Source organism: Siphateles boraxobius, unplaced genomic scaffold (assembly GCF_051911475.1).
Source record: "Siphateles boraxobius isolate OS27281-9 unplaced genomic scaffold, OSU_SipBor_1 66, whole genome shotgun sequence".
NCBI lineage: Eukaryota > Metazoa > Chordata > Actinopteri > Cypriniformes > Leuciscidae > Siphateles > Siphateles boraxobius.
Genome location: NW_027509193.1, coordinates 33535925 through 33558012, shown reverse-complemented (window position 1 = coordinate 33558012; position 22088 = coordinate 33535925). Strand labels below are relative to the sequence as shown.

Below are 22088 nucleotides of genomic sequence, written 5' to 3'. Positions count from 1 at the left end.
CGTGCAAATATGTCCATTTTGTGAATCTCCGCCAAACTCCATAGATTTCCATGAACGAGCGCCATTGTGCGCATGCGCGGAAAACAGACAGAGCGCAATAGAATAGGAGCGCAATAATTCTGACTAAAATATAAATTATGCTTAAATATTTTTTGTTGAACAATAAATGTAGGGATGCACCGATACCACTTTTTCAGACCAAGTCAGGGTTTCCCATACGTTCATTTATTTGTGACAGCCCGCCACAATATCAACGCTGCCCACCACAATATCAACGCTGACCGCCACACATTGATTTTCGATTGCTTATTTATTTACTAAGCCTATTTAAAACCGTATTTGATTGCAGAGCACCGTAGCGCATTCGCGCAGCACTACCTCTCGCTCGTCCCTCTCTCTCTCACCTACCCGTACCTCTCTCTATCTCTCTCTCACTCACTCACCCGTACCTCTTGCGCTCTCTATCCCTCATGGAACACCGCTGCACAAATCTGTCCAACACAGCGCTGTCAATGTTGGAGACTCAGCTTTAAAAAAAGTTATTGCAAGGAGCCTAGCTAATAAGGAGAGCTAAGTTATTGTTAGAATACAGCTGTATTTTCGAGGTTAGCACGCTGTATATAACTGGTAGTCAATATCGATGCAGACATCCCAAGTCTCCCAGAAGTTCCGGGAGTCTCCCGCATATTGATAGCGGCTCCCTGATGCCCGCAAATTAGTTCAAATCTCCCGGAATCTAGAGCTCGCGAACTCCAAACCGTGTAGTGCGCGCACAGCAGAGAGGGAGAGAGCGAGAGACCTTGCGTTTGTGTGCAACAGAGTTTCCGCTAGAAAAAAACGGTTCCGGTCAAAGTGACCGGCAGAGGTTTCGTTTTACGGACATTTTGATGATATGCCGGTCAAATATCGCCTCTTAATTAGTCAAGTTGAGGAAAACTGGAGGCAGTCTATGTAACTTAAAAAAATGACATAATCAGGCCGTATAGAATGCAACATGTTATTATTAGCTTAACTTTCAAATAGATGGAAAAAAACATGAACGTCCGATTGGCGTCAATCAACGCCAATTGTTTTTTATGTTCATCAGTGGTTACAGTCTATATCAAGCAGGGACACGTTTGTGTGTGCATTTTATTTTGTGATATCACCGGAATAAAACTCGCGCAGCGCATCGTCCATGCAGCTGATAGCAGCGGACACGAGTGCTCAGCTTGATTTCAAAAACAACAGATTTTAGCGCTAGATCTTATTTAATAGCGAACTAAATGAATGATCTGCTAGTTAACTGGAGATGTTTTATTTATTAGTTTTATTTATTATTGTATTAGGTAAATCCGTGCCTCAATGTTTCAAAAATTTAATGTGTGTGAAACCATAGGCTATTCAGTTTTGATGAGAGAGAAAAAAAAAACTGTAGCCTACGAGTGCGCGGATTAGAACCACTGATTAGAACCACTGATCTATAGGCTATAATGAGATGTACCTCATTCACCATCGTCTGGCCTCTGAAAAAAGCTTTTAAGGCTAGTCTGCCTGGGCCTGGCCATATTTGAAACGTTTCACTCAATCGTTCGTTGTTTAGGTCTATATTACAGCCGTTTTAGGCGTGCACTTTATTTGAAATGCAGCATGCGATGTTTCATAACTTTCAAACGGTAGAGTCTGTTCATTTATATTTATAACATAGCCAAAGATCGGTGTATTTTTGCTTTATACATTTTTATTCTTAAATTCAGATTGTGTTAGGGGGCGGGATTATTAGGCAATTATAATCGGACAATTTGACCGAGAGATTTAATTTTGTCGGACATTTCATTTTTTTACCGGCCAATGTCCGGTAATTACCGGACAACGGAAACCCTGGTGTGCAAGTGTGCCTCATGAAGCGCATGTAAGACAGCGGCATGTAAGATTTATTTATTAAGGTTACATGGAACAAAAACAACTAAAACAACAACTAGGCCCATTTTATTTTATTTCATTACTTATTTTGTTGGGGCAAAGTACAAATTTCAATCACTGGCCCAAATCGGCAAATAGAAAAAATGCTTAGCGTTGAGCACTGAAAGGAAGATAAAGAAATCGTTTTTTTAAGGACAACAAAAAACGGCTGGTAGGGACTACACGACATTCCTCCCGGGTTAGTGACATCACTAACCCTCAAATTTACATAAACCGGATCGCACAGTGCATGTCGAGAAGAGGAAGAGTTGTTGTAACAGAGCATATTTGTGAGTCTGCTTAAGCTGTCGCATCAGTCTTTCACATGCAATACAGTACATAACACAAATGCAATAGCATGTCACTCGGTAGGCATCTTACAACAGTTCCCACACAAGCGATTTATAGATTATCACGACTAGAGATGCGGGGTTGGCGGTTATAACCGTGGACTCCGCGGATAAACCGCGGATCGGGCGGATGACGTGACGGAAAAAAATATTTTAATTAAATTCCGGCGGGTGGCGGGCGGTTTCTAGTCTCGCGGCTGTCATCAGCAGCGCCTTGTATCAGCGGATGGCGGGCGGCAAAATTGGTCAAAAACCTTGCTGCGGATGGATGCCGGACGGATGATGAGTTTTGTGATGCGGTTGCGGATGAAATAATAGCCCATCTGCGCATCTCTAATCCCGACAGAATATGCTAATCAAATACTTGAAGATAGTTAACTCCACATCAGCTACCTAAATTCATCACCTAACCATTCAGAAACGTCCTGTTGCATTCTACATGTTGTCACTTCTTCGTGAGTTTCTCCATCATTGTCCGACTCCAGTTTAGACATAAAAGGCAGAACAGTTTCTGACATTTTAGTGCGTGTCTGCGTGAGGAAACCAGAGCTGCTAACACACACACACACACACAGCAGAACAGTTTCTGACATTTTAGTGCATGTCTGCGTGAGGTAATCGGAGCTGCTAACACACACACACACACACGTTCTTGAAGCTCCGCCCTCTGTGCCGGGAACAGCAGCTCATTTGCATTTAAAGGGACACATAAAACGTAAAAACAAAAATCATCTGTGGGGTATTTTGAGCTAAAACTTCACATACACACTCTGTGGACAACAAAGACTTATTTTACATATTGTAAAAAGGGGCATTATACCACCCCTTCAAGTTAGGGATGTGCATGAATATTCGAAATTTCGATCTGTAAATATTATTCGAAAAATAAAATACTATTCGAATTTAAAATTCTTAAATTTTTTTCCACAGTTAGAATTAAATCCACTGGGTGGCGCTGTGGAGCGTGTTTAACAAGTGTACTGTATTTGATCACATAATGTTGTCGTCTGCCTCACGAAGTTTGGAATAACTTAATTAGAGATTCTAAAGATTCTAGCTGGCTGAGTACAGGCTGCCATGCTACGGTTTCGTAGAATTCTTGAAAACTTGAAGGGTGTTGGTTTATTTGTATAGGTTGTATAGTATTTACAGTCATTACGTTCCTGTGTATATTGCGTGAATGACGGGAAGTTGGGCAGATATTGTGTTTTGCGGTAGGTGGTATGCCATACGGAACCGTTGCCACTGAAACTGCATATTAACGCACCAGTGGGGCTCGACAGCCTTAGTCAAACGGGTTAGCGCGTATGGTTGGGTTGCGGAGAGATTGTGAGATTGTGGTTAGGTCTCAGCAGCACTGTTGGTTAATTTGTAGAGGTTGTATAGTATTTACAGTCATTACGTTCCTCTGTATATTGCGTGAATGACGGGTGGTTGGGCAGATATTGTGATTTGCGGTAGGTGGTATGCCATACGGAACCGTTGCCACTGAAACTGCATATTAAAGCACCGGTGGGGCTCGACAGCCTTAGTCAAACGGGTTGGCGCGTATGGTTGGGTTGCGGAGAGGTTGTATAGTATTTACAGTCATTACGTTCCTGTGTATATTGCATGAATGACGGGTGGTTGGGCAGATAGTGTTTTGCGGTAGGTGGTATGCCATACGGAACCGTTGCCACTGAAACTGCATATTAACGCACCAGTGGGGCTCGACAGCCTTAGTCAAACGGGTTGGCGCGTATGGTTGGGTTGCGGAGAGATTGTGAGATTGTGGTTAGGTCTCAGCAGCAAGAGGGAAGTAGAGGTCAGTAAGCTGGGCTGAGTTGAGTGGGGGACGGAGGGGGGTGACTCTGGGACGCCAGAGTCACTGTCGAGCCCTCTTGAGGTGTCGTGGGCTAGTCGACGAAACACTGAGGATGGAAGGTGCCCACTTGAAGACCCTAGAGATGTTCCCTACTCCGCTCAATCCAGAGGGTTGTTATGGTGGGACCGCACTGTGGTTGCAGCCGTTGTGTGTGCTGACGCGCAAATACACTATTAACACCAGACAGAAGGAGATTCACGTCACCAGATGGAAAGAAGCGTAAATGGATGGAGAAGCATAGGTTACTGTAAAGCTACGTCTTAGTTGGTGCTTATCTTGGCGAAAGCCGAGTACAAATCAGCATGAAGTTTTAACATCTACTCTCGTGTAATGGAAATCAATCATGAAAATGATATTACTCTTAATTAATTATTAATGAAACAGTTATCATAATATCACCACCACAATGAGAAATCACAAGAAATCCAAACACCTGTAGACTGAGGAAGCAGCTGTCGATCACTGCATTAACGACTACATTAAAGCGCAGCTGTACCCCGAGGGAATCGTGATCAGAGATGATATCTTCTGGTAGCAAAATGATTTTGAGATGTTTCCTTTAAGTTTCATTGAGGGAGACAGGTTTAAGAACAGAAAACGCAAAGTGCTATTAGTAACTTCACTTTGCACACTGTGTCTCTGCAACGTCTGTCAGCGCAGCGCGTTTTCTCAAGAACGAATATGACGTTCATTACGTTTTCTTCACCCGAGCATGTGGATATTATTGTTTTTCTCAACGTATACGTGAAACAATATAAACACGATAATGTTGACTCGAGTGCATATACGTTCTGTACGATAACTGTGCAGTCTGCTTTATAAGCGTTTTTTTCCCGTTCGCGCTGCTTGACCTTAAATGCTTTTGTTTTTTATATTTTTTGTTTACACATTGTTAAATGTTTTCAACTAAAAAACCTTAAGATATATAGTAAGCTTGTTGTGCATATTGCATAATATAAGCTTGATCAGAAATGGTGTCATTCATTTAAAAATAAAAACTTAATTTAAAAATAATGTATTCCTCATTAAACGACATTTAAATAATCCAATATTCAATTTTTATGAATATTCAAAAACAATATTATTGAAAAATGCCCATCCATACTTTAAATGTCTGAAAAGCTCAAGCAGGCACAGATTAATGTTAAAAATAAGTTGAATAAGAAGCCTACTGAAGTAAATGGTGTGTTCACACTTGGCATGTTTGGTTGGATTAAACCATGCCAATAGTGTGATTGCTCTGTTAGTGCGGTGTGAACACTGCCATCTGAATGCTGGTGCCACCAAACAAGTGGATTGAGACCCCAGAAAAGATGGGTCTTGGTCCGCTTCTAAATGAACCAAAAACAGGAAAATGAGACCCTAAAAAAGAGAGATTTAACAGACTAAATGTTTTTTTTTTTGTCCGAACCAAGCGAACTGAACTACAAGTGTGAACACACCCTAAATGAACTTTAGTGTAAGTTCAATTAATTTTACTAGTTTAGGTGTCTTTATTTGTGTGAATGTGTAAGAACCACAACAAACATTTGGGATTGCACAAATGTCAAAACAGAGAACCAATGGCGCTTTCCTGATCATAATGCACATTTTGATCAATTAAGACATATCTCTATTATGCATCTATTATGCAACTGTCCGTTGTACACAGCATGCCACAAATGCTGTCCATATACCTCAAGTTGAAATTAACCCAGAATTTCCTTTCATTTTAAAGGCTTGAGTTTGATAATTGATGGGGAAAATGACAAAACAACTAAGCGACTTATCATCCTACAAAAAGAAAACCTTCCAACATGATACTTAAATCAAAGTAACATAAATAGCACTCTAGCATTTGAGGAGGAAATTATAGGTTGAAACTGAAACTTCACGTATACGAAGCTGGTCGAAACTGAAACAATTATTTTTTTGTATTCCTGTTAGCTTGTTAAATCCTTCAAACTCAACCACGTTGAACAATTAAACAAAGCATTAGAATGCATGAGCAGAAAAATAGCAATGGGTGACTTACCTTGTTCATGTTTCCCGCTTGCTGGGGATTCATGGTATTGTGTGCCCCCATCTGTGGTGAACCCTGGGTAAGCGTCTCCGCCAATACGCTGCCAGAAACGCTGACCCCCGGCCCGGCACCTGCTCCCACCGGTGTTCCCTGCATACCCTGACCCTGGTACTGCATACCCGGAGCTGCCCTGCCTCTTCCGGCCTGCCCCATGACCCCATTCATCATCTGCCCCTGCTGAGCCATGTTCTGCCCCATGAGTCCATGAGCCTGGTTGTTATTCATCATGGCCTGGTTGAAACCAGCATTGAGGCCCATACCCGGACTATTGTTGCCCTGACCGGTAGGGGTGCCGACTTGCTTCGGAGGTTGGGTCTGGTGACCGGGTGAGCCCTGGCCCATGGGACTCTTCCCCAAGGCACCCAGTTGTCCACCCATTCCAGACTGAGGGCTGAGGTTTCCAGGCAGACCTGAGCCGCTCCCTGCCTGCAGGAGCTGAGACAGTTGCCTGTGCTTGGCAGCAGCATCCGGAATGTTGCCCCCCATCCGGCCTCCATCTCCATTAGAGGGCATGGACATCAGCCCCAGGTCTCCGTTGGGTATCAGCTCATCTGGAAGATCGTTTTCCAATTCGAACAAGGACACGAAGTCTAGGAAAAGAGGGAAAAGAGGGTATTAGCGCAGGTCATCATCTCATTAGCAACCAACTAGGGATGGGCATTTTTGTTAATTTCTCATTTCGATCATTGACAGGTCTCAAAAAAATGAGTACTCGAGTACTCTGGGGACGGGGCGTGCCCGTCATGAAAATATTTTAAGGCATTTATGAAAATTATATGATATGAAAACATGTCTATGAAAACATGAAAGTATGAATAGAAAAAAAACTGCTAGATTATGATGCATCAATGTTATCGAAAAAGAAACATCTAACAGGAATAGCTGCTTGAGGTAAAGCTGAAGAGCAAATGATCTCCAGTAAACTGAAGCCCGTTCTATAGCCCTATTCGCACGGGATAAGTATTACCTGGTGACCTCTAGTCATTTGTAATAATTGCGGATTTTGTCTGAGATCTTAATCCCGTGCGAATCGGCCATGTCTGTAATTTGTAAAGTAAAAATTCCCCCGCAAATTACCTACTATATTTCGCCGAACACCGAGGTCCTGTGATAATATTAGTCCCGTGCGAATCGGCATCTCTGTGATTTGGCCCGATCGTATATCATTTTTTCAAGGTTTTTGTTTCATGTGTGCCTTTTATCCATCTTTCGCCAAGAATGGAGGTTGTGTTGAAGTGTTTTGGTAGTATTTTGGGTGCTGGGTTATATCGCTATACACAACTCACAATTTGCAGAAAGTGAAAGCTGAAAATCATCAGAAGAGCAAAAACAAAAAGAATGGAGATGAATGACATGTATAGCAGCATGCGGTAAGAAACTTTATTCTGTTTATGTCATAATATCATGCAGCTAGACCTATAACGAAAAGATATTTCCAAGCAATAGCCTATTGACGTCATATCCAGGAGATAAGTCAGTAAATTTGAGTAAAATCACAGGCTTCGGTTATCCCGTGCGAATGCGCCACATGAATTCAGATGTGGGGGTGTAATTTCTAAATCAGACGAGGTCCCCAGATAGTACAATATCCCGTGGGAATAGGGCTTATGACAAATCCTATGAGATTAATAATCAGATATCCCAGATACATTATATAAACGTAATATAACTTGCATCTGCACACAACGACACAAATGCACGTGAACTAGTTTTTTACAGTCTATGGTTTGAAAGGGAAACTGGATTCGTTCTTCTCTCAAAGGGATACTCCACCGTGTTTTCATATTAAACTATGTTATTCCCTTAACTAAGACAAGTTGATACATAACTCTCTGGTCTCAGTGCGTGCACTAAATCGCTCTGTCTTGCGGCGAAACTTTGTTAGCCCTTAGCTTAGCTCAGTTCATTCAATAGGGGCCAAGTAGAGAAGCGACCAAACACCTCCATGTTTTCCCTATTTAAATACAGTTACTCGAGTAGTGTAACTCGACCTACGACGGTGACACAAAATAAGACAATAGCTTTTCTAAGCGTGTAAAATGGATAACTATATTGTATGGCGGAATACCATCGATTTGGCGCAGTAATATCATCACTCGTGAAAAATCCTCTCACTGGCCCTCGCTCCCTCTCCTCCCTCTCATTTCCGTCAATAGAACCAACGTGACCTGCACCAGTAGTAGTAGAATGAGCAGAGTTGACGAAGTATCAGGTTGTAGGAAGATAGTTTTTGGACACTCATGGTTAAAACGTGCATCGTAAAGGGTTGTGATAAGCAGAATGTATATAGTGAAATGAAATGCTTGGTGCAAACACGCCACTTCTTCAGAGTCATCAACAGTGTTTTTGGATTCTTGTTCAAAGCAGCTAACCAAGCTCTCCGCTGTATGTGTGAGTTGGAATTCTGTGAAACATGACGGTACTATATACATTCTGCTTATCACAACCCTTTACAATGCACGTTTTAACCATGATTGTCCACAAACTATCTTCCTACAACCTGATACTTCGTCAACTCTGCTCAAACTACTACTACTGGTGCAGGTCACGTTGGTTCTATTGACGGAAATGAGAGGGAGCAGGGGCCGGTGAGAGGATTTTCACGAGTGATGATATTTTTATTTGTTTCAGTCTCTCCATGATTACCTTCTCTGCTCAAATCGCTTGGACATTGCGCTATGGTCCCCGATAAAGGACAAAAGGGAAAGTTGTGAGTTCGCGGTCTGTATATTATGGCTGGGACATAGACTGCTGGGACTCGGAGCAGGAGCATCGATAAGAGGAATCGTTAACGTCGAGGGCATACAATATCGATGGTTCGTAAAACGTAGAACCGGTTCTCGAGTGGAACCAGTTTTCGATGCCCATCCCTACTCAAGAGAGTTTGTTCCTGCAAGTAAAGATCATATTCTTACACCAGAGACACCAAGAGTATGGACTAATCTTGAACATTTCACAGACAAGCTTGCTCCTAGACAGAGTTGTGATGATTGTTTATTAATTGGTTACAACTATCCTCAGGCTCTTCTTCCAAGAGAAGTGGTGGCCGGTGAAAGAAATCAGCCCTTTGCACAGAGAAATGATCTGGGCTGGAGTACTTGACTATAATATATTGACTATGGAGATGTCTATGGAACAAGTCACCAGGTCATTGTCAGACAAGTGATGCCAGCTCCACAAACTTCTGTCAACCTTAAAGGTGAAGTGCATTATGTCTGCCGAACAGATCAAATAAGTAGTTTCTTCAATGGACATTATTAAGGTGTATGAATCTGATTTTAGTGTGAGAACAGATGATTGTTCATGTCTCAAGAAGATTTTCATTTCCTAGCAAAGATGAAAGATGCTATCAAACTTAATGATGACGGACATTATGAGATCCCACTACTATTTAAAAGGGAAAGGCCTAACTTGCCAAACAATAAATCATGTGTAACACATCGTCTTAAGTGCTTGGCAAGACGACTAAAGAGGGACATGCAGTATTACAAGGACTACATTGCTTTTATGAATGAAACCACAGCTCGTGGAGATGCTGAGAAGGTTCAGCCGGGAGAAATTGAAGGTTACTCAGAATGGCACATTCCTCATCATGGCGTGCATCACCAAAAAAAGCCTGGAAAAATCTGTGTTGTTTTTGACTGCTCTGGTAGATTTCAAGGAACATCCTTGAATGATCATCTTCTACCATGCCCAGATCTGACAAATACATTGATAGGTGTTTTGTGATGTTTTTGAAGAAATTCAATAGCAATCATGTGTGACATAGAATGTATGTTCATCAGTTTCGTGTCAAGATAGAAGACAGAGATTACCTAAGATTCTTATGGTGGGATAATGGCGATCTGTAGTCTCAGTTCTCAGTGTATCGAATGAAGGTTCATTTGTTTGGTGCAGCTTCTTCACCCAGTTGTGCCAATTATGGTCTTAAACATCTTGCTAATTGTATCTGATGAATTTGAGTATAGAGTCACTGTGAAGGAACACCCCTTTACCCGCAAATGAGTATTGTCTACGATAGCATCTGAGTTTGACCCGCTTGGATTCATGGCACCCTTCATTCTCTTAAGGAAGAAAATCCTGCAGCGAATGTGTCATGACAAGATTAGTTTGGATGATCCACTTCCAAGTGACATACGGTCTCAGTGGGAATATTGGCTTTTGGATCTACCAAATTAGCAAACGTGAAGATCCAACAATGCTTTGTTCCACTGACCAGCAAGGAAGTCAAACTACGAACTCCATTTTTATAATGCTAGCATCCTAGGCTATGGAGACTGCTTGTATCTTCGAGCAGTCTGTACATCAGAAGTAGTTTATTGCTTGTTAGTCATGGGCAAGTCAAGAGTGGCGCCTAACGTAACGACCATACCAAAATTAGAGCTTTCAGCCGTAGTGGTAGCTGTACGAATAAGTGATATGCTCAAGAAAGAGTTGGAAATAGAAGACTTGCAGGAATGTTTTTGGACTGATTCAAGGGTCGTTCTTGGTTGTATCAATAATGATGCTAAATGATTTCATGTGTTCGTTCCTAATTGCATCCAGCGTATCAAGTTGAGTACCAATTCCAATCAATGTAGATATGTCGTCACAGAAGATAATCCTCCTGATTATGCCTCTAGAGGTCTCACTGTCCAGCTGGTTCACAGGACCAAACTTTCTATGGCAGAAGGATCTTCCCAGTGAGGAAGTTAAGGTGGAAGATGTACTCACGAACAATGATCCAGAACTTTGCAAGGTTCCAGTTCTTAGTACCCAAGCAACCGAAGAAAGATCATTGTTGCCAAACTTAACACCTTTGTAAATTCTCTGATTTGACCAGGATGGTAAAGGCTATTGCAGACTCAAACGGCATGTGAAAGAAGCCAACGGTCTTAAATCTAGATCATCTGAAGTACCGAGCCTAGAAGAAAGGAGAGGCACAGAACTCTTTTTTATTCGAATGGTTCAAGAAACCGCCTTCTCCAAAGAGATGCAGAGTCTCAAGAAACAGAAAGAATCCGACACTCAAGACAAGGCAGGCAAGTTGTACAATTTGAGTCCCTTTCTGGATGGTCAAGGTATACTTCGAGTAGGAGGTCACCTGGCACATGCAACTCTCCATCCACATGTAAAACATCCAGCCATTCTTCCAAGAAACATTTTTTTTTCAAAATTACTAAAGCATTATAATGAACGAGTTCAACATCAAGGACGAGGAATGACTGGATGAACTCCAGTCCAATGACGTATGGATTTTAGGATGCAGTAGTGCAGTCTCTTCTCATATCTATAAATGTTTGAAATGCAGGAAATTCAGAAGGTGTATAGAAGAACAAAAAATGGCTGATCTACCTGAAGATCGCATGCAGATAACTCCGCCTTTTCTGTTTTGTGGGATGGATTGTTTTGGACCATTCTGTGTCACAGATGGTAGAAGAGAACTTAAACATATGGATTGTTGTTAACTTGCATCTGTTCCAGGGCAATACACATTGAAATGCTTGATGACTTATCTATTGATGCATTTTTTAATGCCCTGCATTCCTCCATTGCCATTCGTGGAACTGTTCACCAAATTCAATGTGATCAAGGCACAAACTTTGTTGGTGCAAGCCAAGAGTTTATGAGTGCGATAGAAGCAATGGATCAAGAGCAGACGAAGAAATTTGGATGCGGGTTCAAAATGAACATTCCGTTTGCAAGTCATAAGGGTGGTGTCTGGGAAAGACAGTGACGCACAGTAAGAAATGTCTCATCTCCGTTTTTGATCAGTCTTGTAGAAGACTAGTTTAGCACTTCTCTGCGAACTTTGTTATATGAAGTTATGGCTATTGTGAATAGTCGGCCCTTGACTGTTAAACATGAAAAACCCCTTGGGTCCCGAGTCTCATACACCGAATCACATTCTGAGTCCTGACTATGAAGTCTATGATTATAGAACCACCCCTTGGACAGTTTATAAAAGAAGATCTTTATCTCCGTAAACGATGGTGTAGGGTGCAATATTTATCTAATAGCTTCTGGTCACATTGGAAGAAAGAGTATCTTTTAAATCTTCAGCAGAGACAGAAATGAAGCAAGAATCGCAGGAATGCCAAGGTAAAGGATATTGTATTGCACCACGTAAAAAGTGGAAACTGGCCAAGGTGATCTAAGTGTACCCAGGAGATAATAGCAGTGTGAGAAAGGTGAAGATGTTAATGACTCTACCCTGGATGAGAAAGGTAAACGTTAATCTAAGCCTAGTTACCAGAAGCGTCCAAATCAGAAGACTCTCTTGGAAGCAGATTGATGGAGATAATGATGTTCTGCTTATTTACTCTCTATCATTCCATGGGTTAGTTGATATTTCATGGTTATATTTAAAATGTTACACAATCCAATTAGTTTACAATAGAGAAATCATAAGTGATTTGGTGGGAGTGTAGCAGATATCCAAATATGGTCATTAGTTACCGTTGACTAAACAGAACTAATTATGACGGAACTAGTTTACCGGGAGTCATAAACAAGACGCACAATTCCATACACTGCATAATGTGGTTTCACTCGCAAACGCAACTAGCACACAAGCGAAGATAGAAGAATATAAAACTTAAATGAAGAGTTGCTGATGTTTCCTTTTGAATCCTTCCTTCTTTAAGCAGTTAATGAGGTATGTCTGTTTCCTTTGAGTGAAGTGTGTTGCCATATTAATTGAGTACTTTATACTTGTGTTTAATGTTGTTACTGGATTACTGTAATCTAAATGTGATTTTTTTAAATATTTGTAATGTGTTAACTGTTTTTTTTTTTATTACTTTGAGTCATACCAAGAACAAGATGATTGTTTTGAAATTTCTTTGTTTTCAGTTCTTAAATATGGTGTTGTTTGACATCTTCATATTAGTCAGTTTCAATTGTGAATGAGGAATCAATGTATTGAATCTGAATAAACCATCAGTCAGTGAAATCAGGAACTTGCTCGTGTGTTACTCGAGGGAGTAACTAAGGAGTGCTAAATGCTTGCAGCTAACTGCTTGCTACTAACTTACTAACGTTAGCTAGCTAACGGGTGCTACCCCGGCTATGTGTGTGTATATTAGCTAAAGCATACATTTAGATTTCAATATATTTGTGGTCTTTTCTTAGTCAGTCTAATTTAGGGTGACCAGACTTTCACGTTTTCCGGGGACAGTCCCTGTTATTGGTGCAGTGTTAATTTCGTTTATTTCCATTATTTTCGTCAACGAAATTTTTTCACAGACGAAAACGAGACCGTAACTAAATAAAAACTCGTTTTGAATGACAAAAACTATGACAAAATTCTATTGACATTTTCGTTAACGAATAAAAACTAGACAAAAATGTTAGATAGTGACGATTTGGGAAGCGATCCAGTCAGAACTGATGTCCTGCGTGTGTGGTAGATGCGCACATTTGTACACGCGCTGCATGACTCATGAAACGTTAAAAAATGTAAACGTCTGGGAGAATGAGTAGAGCAGACATATAGATCTGAATAAGAGTGACGACGCAAATAAAGAGCTCTATTTGGTAAGGTTTTCTGTGCGCACACACCCGACCCGAAGCGTGCAGCCATGCACATGTCGAAATGTCCGTTTTGGAGAGTATTCACGTAAACTATGTTGGTTATGTCTTAAACAGTTTTGAGTCTATCGGATGTGCATCAGTGCAATTGGATTGGAAAGAGAAAAGCATTCACTGCTCGTTAATAGCTTTAATAAGGATTCACTATTTTAATTCATACAAATAAATATGTCTGCTGCTTGATATAATAAAGAATGATGTATGCAAGTAGTTATAAAGAAAGCATAAATCATTCATTGAAAAGAAGACTGTTCTACTTTAGGAAAAGTGGTTTTATTTAATTTTAAGATTTTTTTTTAAGTCACAGTAGTTAAATCTGTATCTTGCATGTTCAAACTTTAAAATCATTCAAATTAACAGGTTAATAGATGTTTTCTCCGGAATTTTAGAGACATTCTAAATTAATGCATTACAATTGAACTAAACCCATTATATTTTAGTCATCTGAATTGTTTTAGCTTTAGTCTAGTTTTAGTCGATGAAATACAATAAGATTTTAGCCGACTAAATCTACAGTAGATCAACATTTTTAGTTTGGGATGGTTGACATTCACTTTACGACGGTTCAAATTGTTTTTCAGGACGGTTCCAGGCCGGAAGTGAAAAAAGTTAGTCTGGAGCCCTGCAGAAATGTCTAATAAATAAATATCGTGCTTTTTCTTTTGGTAATTTTTCTGTAAATTGGGCGTATAAGTTTGCATTTGTAACTTTTCACTGACTGTTTTGACTCATACTAACAATGAAAACAAAGTTTTAACTAATAAAGGTCACCGTTTTTCACACATACACTCAACTTTATGCTTTGAAAACTGTGTGAGGAAGTTAACGCTCTTGTAATGTCACCTTATTCTCAGCAGGGAGTGCTCAGAATCATGGCTAAAAATAAGAATCACTCCAGCCACTCATCTGTTACCCCTCGTACCCCCCTAGTCTTCAACAGCTGCTTGTCAGTCTGGTCTACCTCCTCACCACTGAGACCAGCACAGCAAGTCGTGTGCTTATTTTTTAAAGTAAAAAAAACAAAAGAAATTAGTATAGCATTATAATTTTGGGCCCGCACATTAACGACAGAGCCTAGACTTTTAGTCTAAATTCAGATACTATTTATTATTTAGATATAATAATCAACACCCAACATATTGTATGAAAACATGTAAACTGAACATAAGGCAGTTTTTGCATTAACTTGTGTTTTTACTCTAATTTGTTATTGAAATATAATAATTTACACAGTTGCTGTCATTTTCATGAAAGATATTTTAAACATACATTAAATAATCAAGATATCATTAACAGGTTAATTAAAATATAGCCTAATATAGTGCATTTATTTAGTGCAAGAGTTAATTTGGATGACTTCCTGCTGAGGTAAATATAATGCTATGTGAAAAACTAAGCTGTTTTATTGACGTCTTTCCGCTGAAACACTGATTGAGCGATTACACGAGTTGTGATGCCTTTCAGTAAGTATACTGTATCTTTCAACATACCTTCAGGTGTCCATTCATGTTTATTCTGTGATTGAGGAAGAGATGATGACGTTTACTCGCGCTCCGCGCTGCCGCTTGAAATGAGGAGCTGACACAGCCATCTGTCATGCCACATGAAAGAGCGCCAAAACGGCATTTATTGTTTGAATTTCGTGATCAAATAGACAGAATTTGAAAGATTACACCTTGCTTATTATCAATGTTATTATATGGTGCCATATAATGCTATTATATGGTGTTAATGGTGGTTAGGCTACTAAACTGAATTTGTTGTGTACACATTAGACATGAGGTCCAATGAGCTGTGGTAGCAGGGGGCGGGGCATGTTCGGTACGCCATGAGAGAATCGCGATTCGTATCGTGGGTTCTGTATCGCGGTTTTTCGGTTCGGTTTGAATATCGTTACACCCCTAATGCCTATATAATTTGATTGCACTGTAAGCTGCTTTAGATAAAATCATGTCAAATGCATAATGTAAATGAAATTACAATTACAGGATTAGAAAAATTGACACCACAAGTCGAGCTCAAGACCAATTTCAACAAGACATTCATGCACTAAAAACATTTGAATGAAGAACAGAAGGAAACACAAAGCATGACTATTGAGTAGAGATGCACCGATTGATCGGCTGGTGACCGGAATCGGCCGATTTTCACGTGATCGGCCATGATCGGCGACCAGCCGGTCAGTCTGACATATTCCGATTTAATGCTGGTCAAATGCACTCGGGCGCCGCATGATTAACATCGCACAACAACATCAGCATCACACGTGCACACGGAAAGCACATGTAGGAAATAGGGCTGAACGATTAATTGCATTTGCGATAATATCGCGATATGATGAAATGCGATTTTGTAACCGCAAAAGCTGCGATTACACTGGTCACGTGACACACGAGAGAAAAGCAGTCTGCAGATCAAGCATCAACTTGGGACGCTACGCATAGGTCTGGCATACACGAAAGAACTGTTTATTTTTTAAACAGACTAAAGACTCTGCGCGTGCTTTAGAAACAACCGTATTCTGCTTGCTTCTAATCTCTCTCTCTCTCTCTCTCTCTCAAACACACACACACACACACGACACCGCTCGAACCTTCCGTAAAATAAGCTTTCATAAATTTCGGGGTTTAAGCGAATTACAAGGACAGTCGCGGGCTTCATTGCACAGGTTTTGCCGCTTTGATGTTACTCTTGCAGTGCGCGGTCTTGGCCGCCGGAATTTTCCTTACAAATGCTCCACAAAGGCATTATTTATGTCTTTTGGAATGCAGTTGGCTTATATATTAAAAATATGAAAATCATTGAGAAAGCTGCTTTCATTTTAAAATACGCGCGCTTTGTGAAGAGCGCTCGTGCATGCGGCTGTGAGCGACTCATTGGTTAAATGTACTTGCATCTCAAAATGCTTTTGACGCGAAATTATGTAAACAGGGTCAGTTATATCTTAAACCAACAGGACAAACCACATTTACAATTTCAAAAGAGATATGTGCATTAGTGTGAATGCAGCTTATCGTATAGGGGGAAAATCACTCCAGCTCTTGAATGGAAAACGTTCAGACAGCCTACTTTTAAATACTGAAAGCACTCTTTGTTTATTGCTTGTAATTTTTTTTGGTTCCTCTTTATTTACTAGCTTTTATATTTTGAAGCTATATTAGTTTATAGCCCATTTAAAATTCTTAACATGTTTAATTAAATGTGTTTATATATATATATATATATATATACATATTTAATGTATGTATATTTACACATGTAATTATATACATATTAAGTGTTAAGATTAATTAATAAGAAAAAAATTAGATCGGATCATGAGCTGCCTAAAGATTCCCATCCCTACTGTACAATGATTTTTTGCTTGTCTTTGTCGACTAATATAGAAGGTAAAGAACTTAAAGTAATCGCATATTAAATCGCAATCGCAATATTGGTTAAAAAAAATCGCAATTTGATTATTTTCCATAATCGTTCAGCCCTAGTAGGAAACCTCCTGATATATACGGCCATTTCACACGCAAGCGTGAGCAGCGCTGGTTTTTTTTCCCGATGTGCATGTTAATCAATGAGTGCATTTACACTGCGAGCAGGGGCGTCGAGCAGGAGCGTCGCGTGATCAGCAGTGAAGCGCAGAGTCTATTTTTGCTGCTGCTCGCGCTCAATTAAAGTGAAAGCACACTTTTGTTGGACAAAATAAATATGATTTCACCCAAAAAGTGCCCAAAATTTACATGTTTGGTGTGTTTTAACAAGAACTGGAGTAGGCTATGTAAGAAAAGAAAATGAAGACTCAAAAATATTTATAGAAAATGTACCCATTTAAACTTGTGATTGCAATAGGCCTGTGTGTGTGTGTGTGTGTGTGTGTGTGTGTGTGTGTGTGTGTGTGTGTGTGTGTGTGTGTGTGTGTGTGTGTGTGTGTGTGTGTGTGTGTTGAGAAATATCTTTATACTGCAAGGCTATATTTATTTTTATTTGCTATTTATATATTATTTTATTGCCATTACCTGTTTTCATACAGAAGTTTGGTTTCATACAGAAGTTTGGTATCACATTTTTAAAAAATAAATATTGGAAGTGAAAATGGTTCTTCCATACCATAACACTGCACTTAGGTATGTGAATTTCCCACACCAGAATTAATAATTTATATAGTTCTATTTTTTTTAATTTGTTCAAAAAATTTTCTATGTTCTATTAAAGAAAATATAGAAAACAAATATTTGTGTTTGCTGTAAAGTGGTTAGAAAAAATGAAATCGGAATCGGCTAAAATCGGTATCGGCAGGCCAAACTCATGAAAAATCGGAATCGGCCTGGAAAATTGTAATCGGTGCATCTCTAGTATTGAGGCGTGTATTTCGGCATTTTTACTCATGGCATGAGACACTGAGAAAAATCTGAATCTCTTGCAAACCTTTAAACCAAACCTTTAAAACTTGGCGCAGATCATGAAGCTCGTAAATGACAATACGCTGAGGTATCTACTTTTTTTTCTCTCACAAATACAATAATCCTCAAAAATGTTCTATCAGAATACAAAACCTGAGATTATGTATTTGAAAAATCATGCCTTATAAAGCACATCCCAGATTGAACACAATAATCGTAAAGAATAGTTTATTGATATTGAATAAGATATCAGGTGTGTACATGTGGTTTGAAGGTGATCTTTAAAAGTTCTGCTTAAAAAACTTTTGTAATCGCTACACCTCTATAAAACTCACAAAAGTCACAAAAAACCCAACCAAAAGATTATCAGCCCTCAAAGAGTAAAGACAAAACTGCTAAAAACAATATTAACGTGGATAAAACAACATAACATTTGACTGACATTAATAATTTAATAACTAAAGACTACTGGGCACATGATATTTAAAAATATGATATTGATATTTGAACATACAATGCTGGTATTTTTGCAAGCTGCAGAACAACAATATACTGGCAACTATCTAGTTTTTTAGGGAATAAAATCAAGGGTCAGTTCACCCAAAAATAAAATGGCTTCACAAGACTAAAGTAAGTCCACTTTTAAGATACTTTCATGATATGGGAAAAAGTTGGCTGGATAATCTTCAAAAACGTTTGTGTTCCCCTGAGTAAAGTCAGATTTAGAACAACATTAAGGTGTTGACAATTTTCATCTTTCTGGGTGAAATAAACCAAAAAAAATGTAATATTAGTCATCATAGAAAACAATAAAAATCATACCAGTCAAAATGTCTAAACAGGGCCTCATCTCTAAGTTGGCATAAAAGCACTGCGCCGTTGAATCCAGGCAGTTGCTCAGACGGGCCGATCTCCCCATTGCATCCTTCCCCAAATCAGTCATGCTTCAGCCGAGACATTAAACCACGCTGCGAGCCGTCTGCCTGAAGCTGGTGGAGGGTAGCGTTTACACGCTTGGCTGTGTTTGTATGTACACTAATGCAAACATGGCTGGAATAAAAGCGCACCCACGGCTGCCACACGCTCACAATAACGAGGGGGAACACCCAGCTGGCAAACAACACACCCACTGGAACCATCTTAGACAACAGCAAACACCGAAAAAAAGTAGAACACAAAAAAAGACCACAGAGACTTAACACAAACCAACAAATTAGCATGCATGCTAGCGGACACATGCATACGTTGCCGTTCTCACACCAGCAGTCCATCGTACAGTAAATGTGGCAACCACCCACAACTCTCTTGCATCACGGTTGCTTTCGCACGGAAATCAATACTTGCATTACATTCAGAAAATTCTGTGTACGTGCTCTTAAAGTTTCATGTTGATTCAAAAACATGGGAGGAATTAGGGAGACAGGAAATAACGGATCTCTCCACACTGAGCTGTGGAATTTCCTGATGCTAGTCTTAAGTTATGCTCTTAAACAAAATGCTTCTTTCTGCAACACAAAACATGCTGCTTCGCAAGAAATTGTCTCCTAACTGGAAAGCACGCTAGGCAAGTACATATTTAACAATTTGACATTTTCTGGAGAGCGAAAGGTGCTTGCATGTGCAAACTCACCACCACAATGCTATGAAGTTGTGGGTTGATGTCCCTAAAAACCATGACTCTACAGACCATCAATTCATAATTACAATCTTGCATGTCCAAAGGTAAAGCATGCCATCTAATATCCATCTAGTAGAAAGAACTGGTAAGTCATGAAATGAATCACACCAAAGCATGAAACAACAGTTAGATGCTTAAAAGATAATTTCACAAATTATTTCTGCATATAAAACTATTATACACACACACACACACACACACACACACACACACACACACACACACACACACACACACTAAAGCAGTGGTTCTCAACTAGGGGGCCTCAGCAAACTTTCAAGTGGGCTTGCAGGAAGACTTAACATTTAATTAATATATTTAATGTTTAAATTAATTAATATAATAAATGTGTATATTAAAAATCTAACTTAAATTAAAATGCAAAAAAAAAAACTAAACCAAGATGTAAAGTGAGATATCTCTTAGGGGCTTCAAGTATGTTGTTGGATATTGTGTTGGACAATGAGCATAAAAGGTTGCGAATCCCTGCACTAAAATCCCAGGGAAACAGTGATATCAGCTGACTGAAACCTCAACAAATGCCGCATGAAGACTTGCACACGAAATGGGGATGAAAAGAAACTTCTGCTTTCCTCAAGACTGATGTGAATTGTCATCAAATTGATTATTAGCAGCCCTAATAGCAACACGCATAAAACACAAATTTGAGATGCAGTCAAATCTCTATGAATGACTTGTAACAAGAAATAATTCAAAAGAGCATATTAAAATAAATATTATGGTCAGTGTCATAACATTCTTACACAGTCAGCAGTTGAACAGCTCCAAAACTGCTTCAAAAATCACTATTAGTTCAAATGTGTAAAACTGGACCATCTTTATTATAGAGATGATTATTGTACGTCTTAAGACAATTTATGATAATAAATGATGCAATGAAATAATTTTTACTGAAATGAAAATAAAGCTTTCATCTATGAATGAAAACGCATTTTAGGTAATAATCAATTAAGTAATAAAATGTATTTAATTATCACTATCAAATAAAAACTGAATTGTACAAACATTTAAATTGCACACACAACAGTTTTTTATATCAACTTTCGTAGTTGCACTGTAATCATTTATATGCGTGTAGCGTCTCGGGTTTCTCAAACTCCATCTCTGCATGCTGTGAGTTTCGGTTGCTTATTAACGTTCATTTGGGAACACATTGTGCACAATTTCACAAGATTGGTAACGCAACTCATTTGTAAATCTACGCCAGCACAGGAGAATACATAAATATGCTGCTAAATATGCGAATGGTTGTTCATCGCGATTCCAAAATAAAAGTTTAAACTCTACTTCTGAGATTGCATGTTTTGATGTGCACGTTCTTGTTCAAGAAATTACAGCGGCTGTTGCATTTCTATCGTACAGTAATGACCAAATATTTAAGGTTAAGTGGACATTTGAATTAAATGTTGCTTGGCCAATATTAAACAAGGATTTGATCATGTTGCAGTGCAACAACTACCAACACCAGGCCGTTTGTGCCCTCCGCGGGTATTTGGTATAGTAATGTACATACGTTATGTGTATATTAGTTTAGAGGTGGGCGATATATTGTTTAGACGATAATATCCAAATTGTTGTCTGGATGATATGAAAAATTGGGATATTGAATATTTCATAATTTGTACAATCCGACCCCCCAAACACGAAAAGAGCTGAAGGAAGTTAAAGAGAAAACAAATAATGCACACTATAACTTTCTAAACAATTATATGTAGCGATTTTAATACTGTAGGGGTTTGTTTGACTATTTTATTTTATTTATTGTACAAAATCACAATCGTTCCTCAATTGCACGAGAGTAAGCTGCTACTAATTTGCAATATACAACTACAAAGTTCTTACCTGTGTGTTATGACGTTTCTTAGGTTGAAGCAACAATCCAAAATCGTAAAGGGTAAAGCCGATGTACGATTAATAAAATAGCTGCTAGAAAAGGCAAAATATGTGTTGTTTGCGGAAAAATTAAGTCTGAAGTTAAAAAGTTTTTCTTAAATGTCTGTGGCGTCCTCAAGTGGCGAGCTTCGTGATTGCATCATTCGAAAATTGCGTTGTATAATGAGTCCAAAAGATGGAATACATTTTCCCAAGATATCGGTTCGGTATGCATTACAAACCAAACCATTCCGGTGGTTGGACCATTTTTCCACAACGTTGCGCAACATCAAATGGCAAATGTAATGAAAGCGGAACGAAACTCATTATTTTG

General features: G+C 39.3%; 1 protein-coding gene across 12 annotated transcripts in view; it reads right to left on the bottom strand.

Moving 5' to 3' along the window:
• Positions 1-22088, bottom strand: part of crebbpb (CREB binding lysine acetyltransferase b) — an 88429-nt gene that overhangs the window by 50208 nt on the left and 16133 nt on the right. For all 12 annotated transcript variants that reach the window (XM_077213729.1, XM_077213722.1, XM_077213725.1 and 9 more), the window contains exon 2: positions 6170-6807. In XM_077213729.1, the coding sequence (XP_077069844.1) occupies positions 6170-6807 (638 nt within the window). The remainder of the gene's footprint in view (positions 1-6169; positions 6808-22088) is intronic.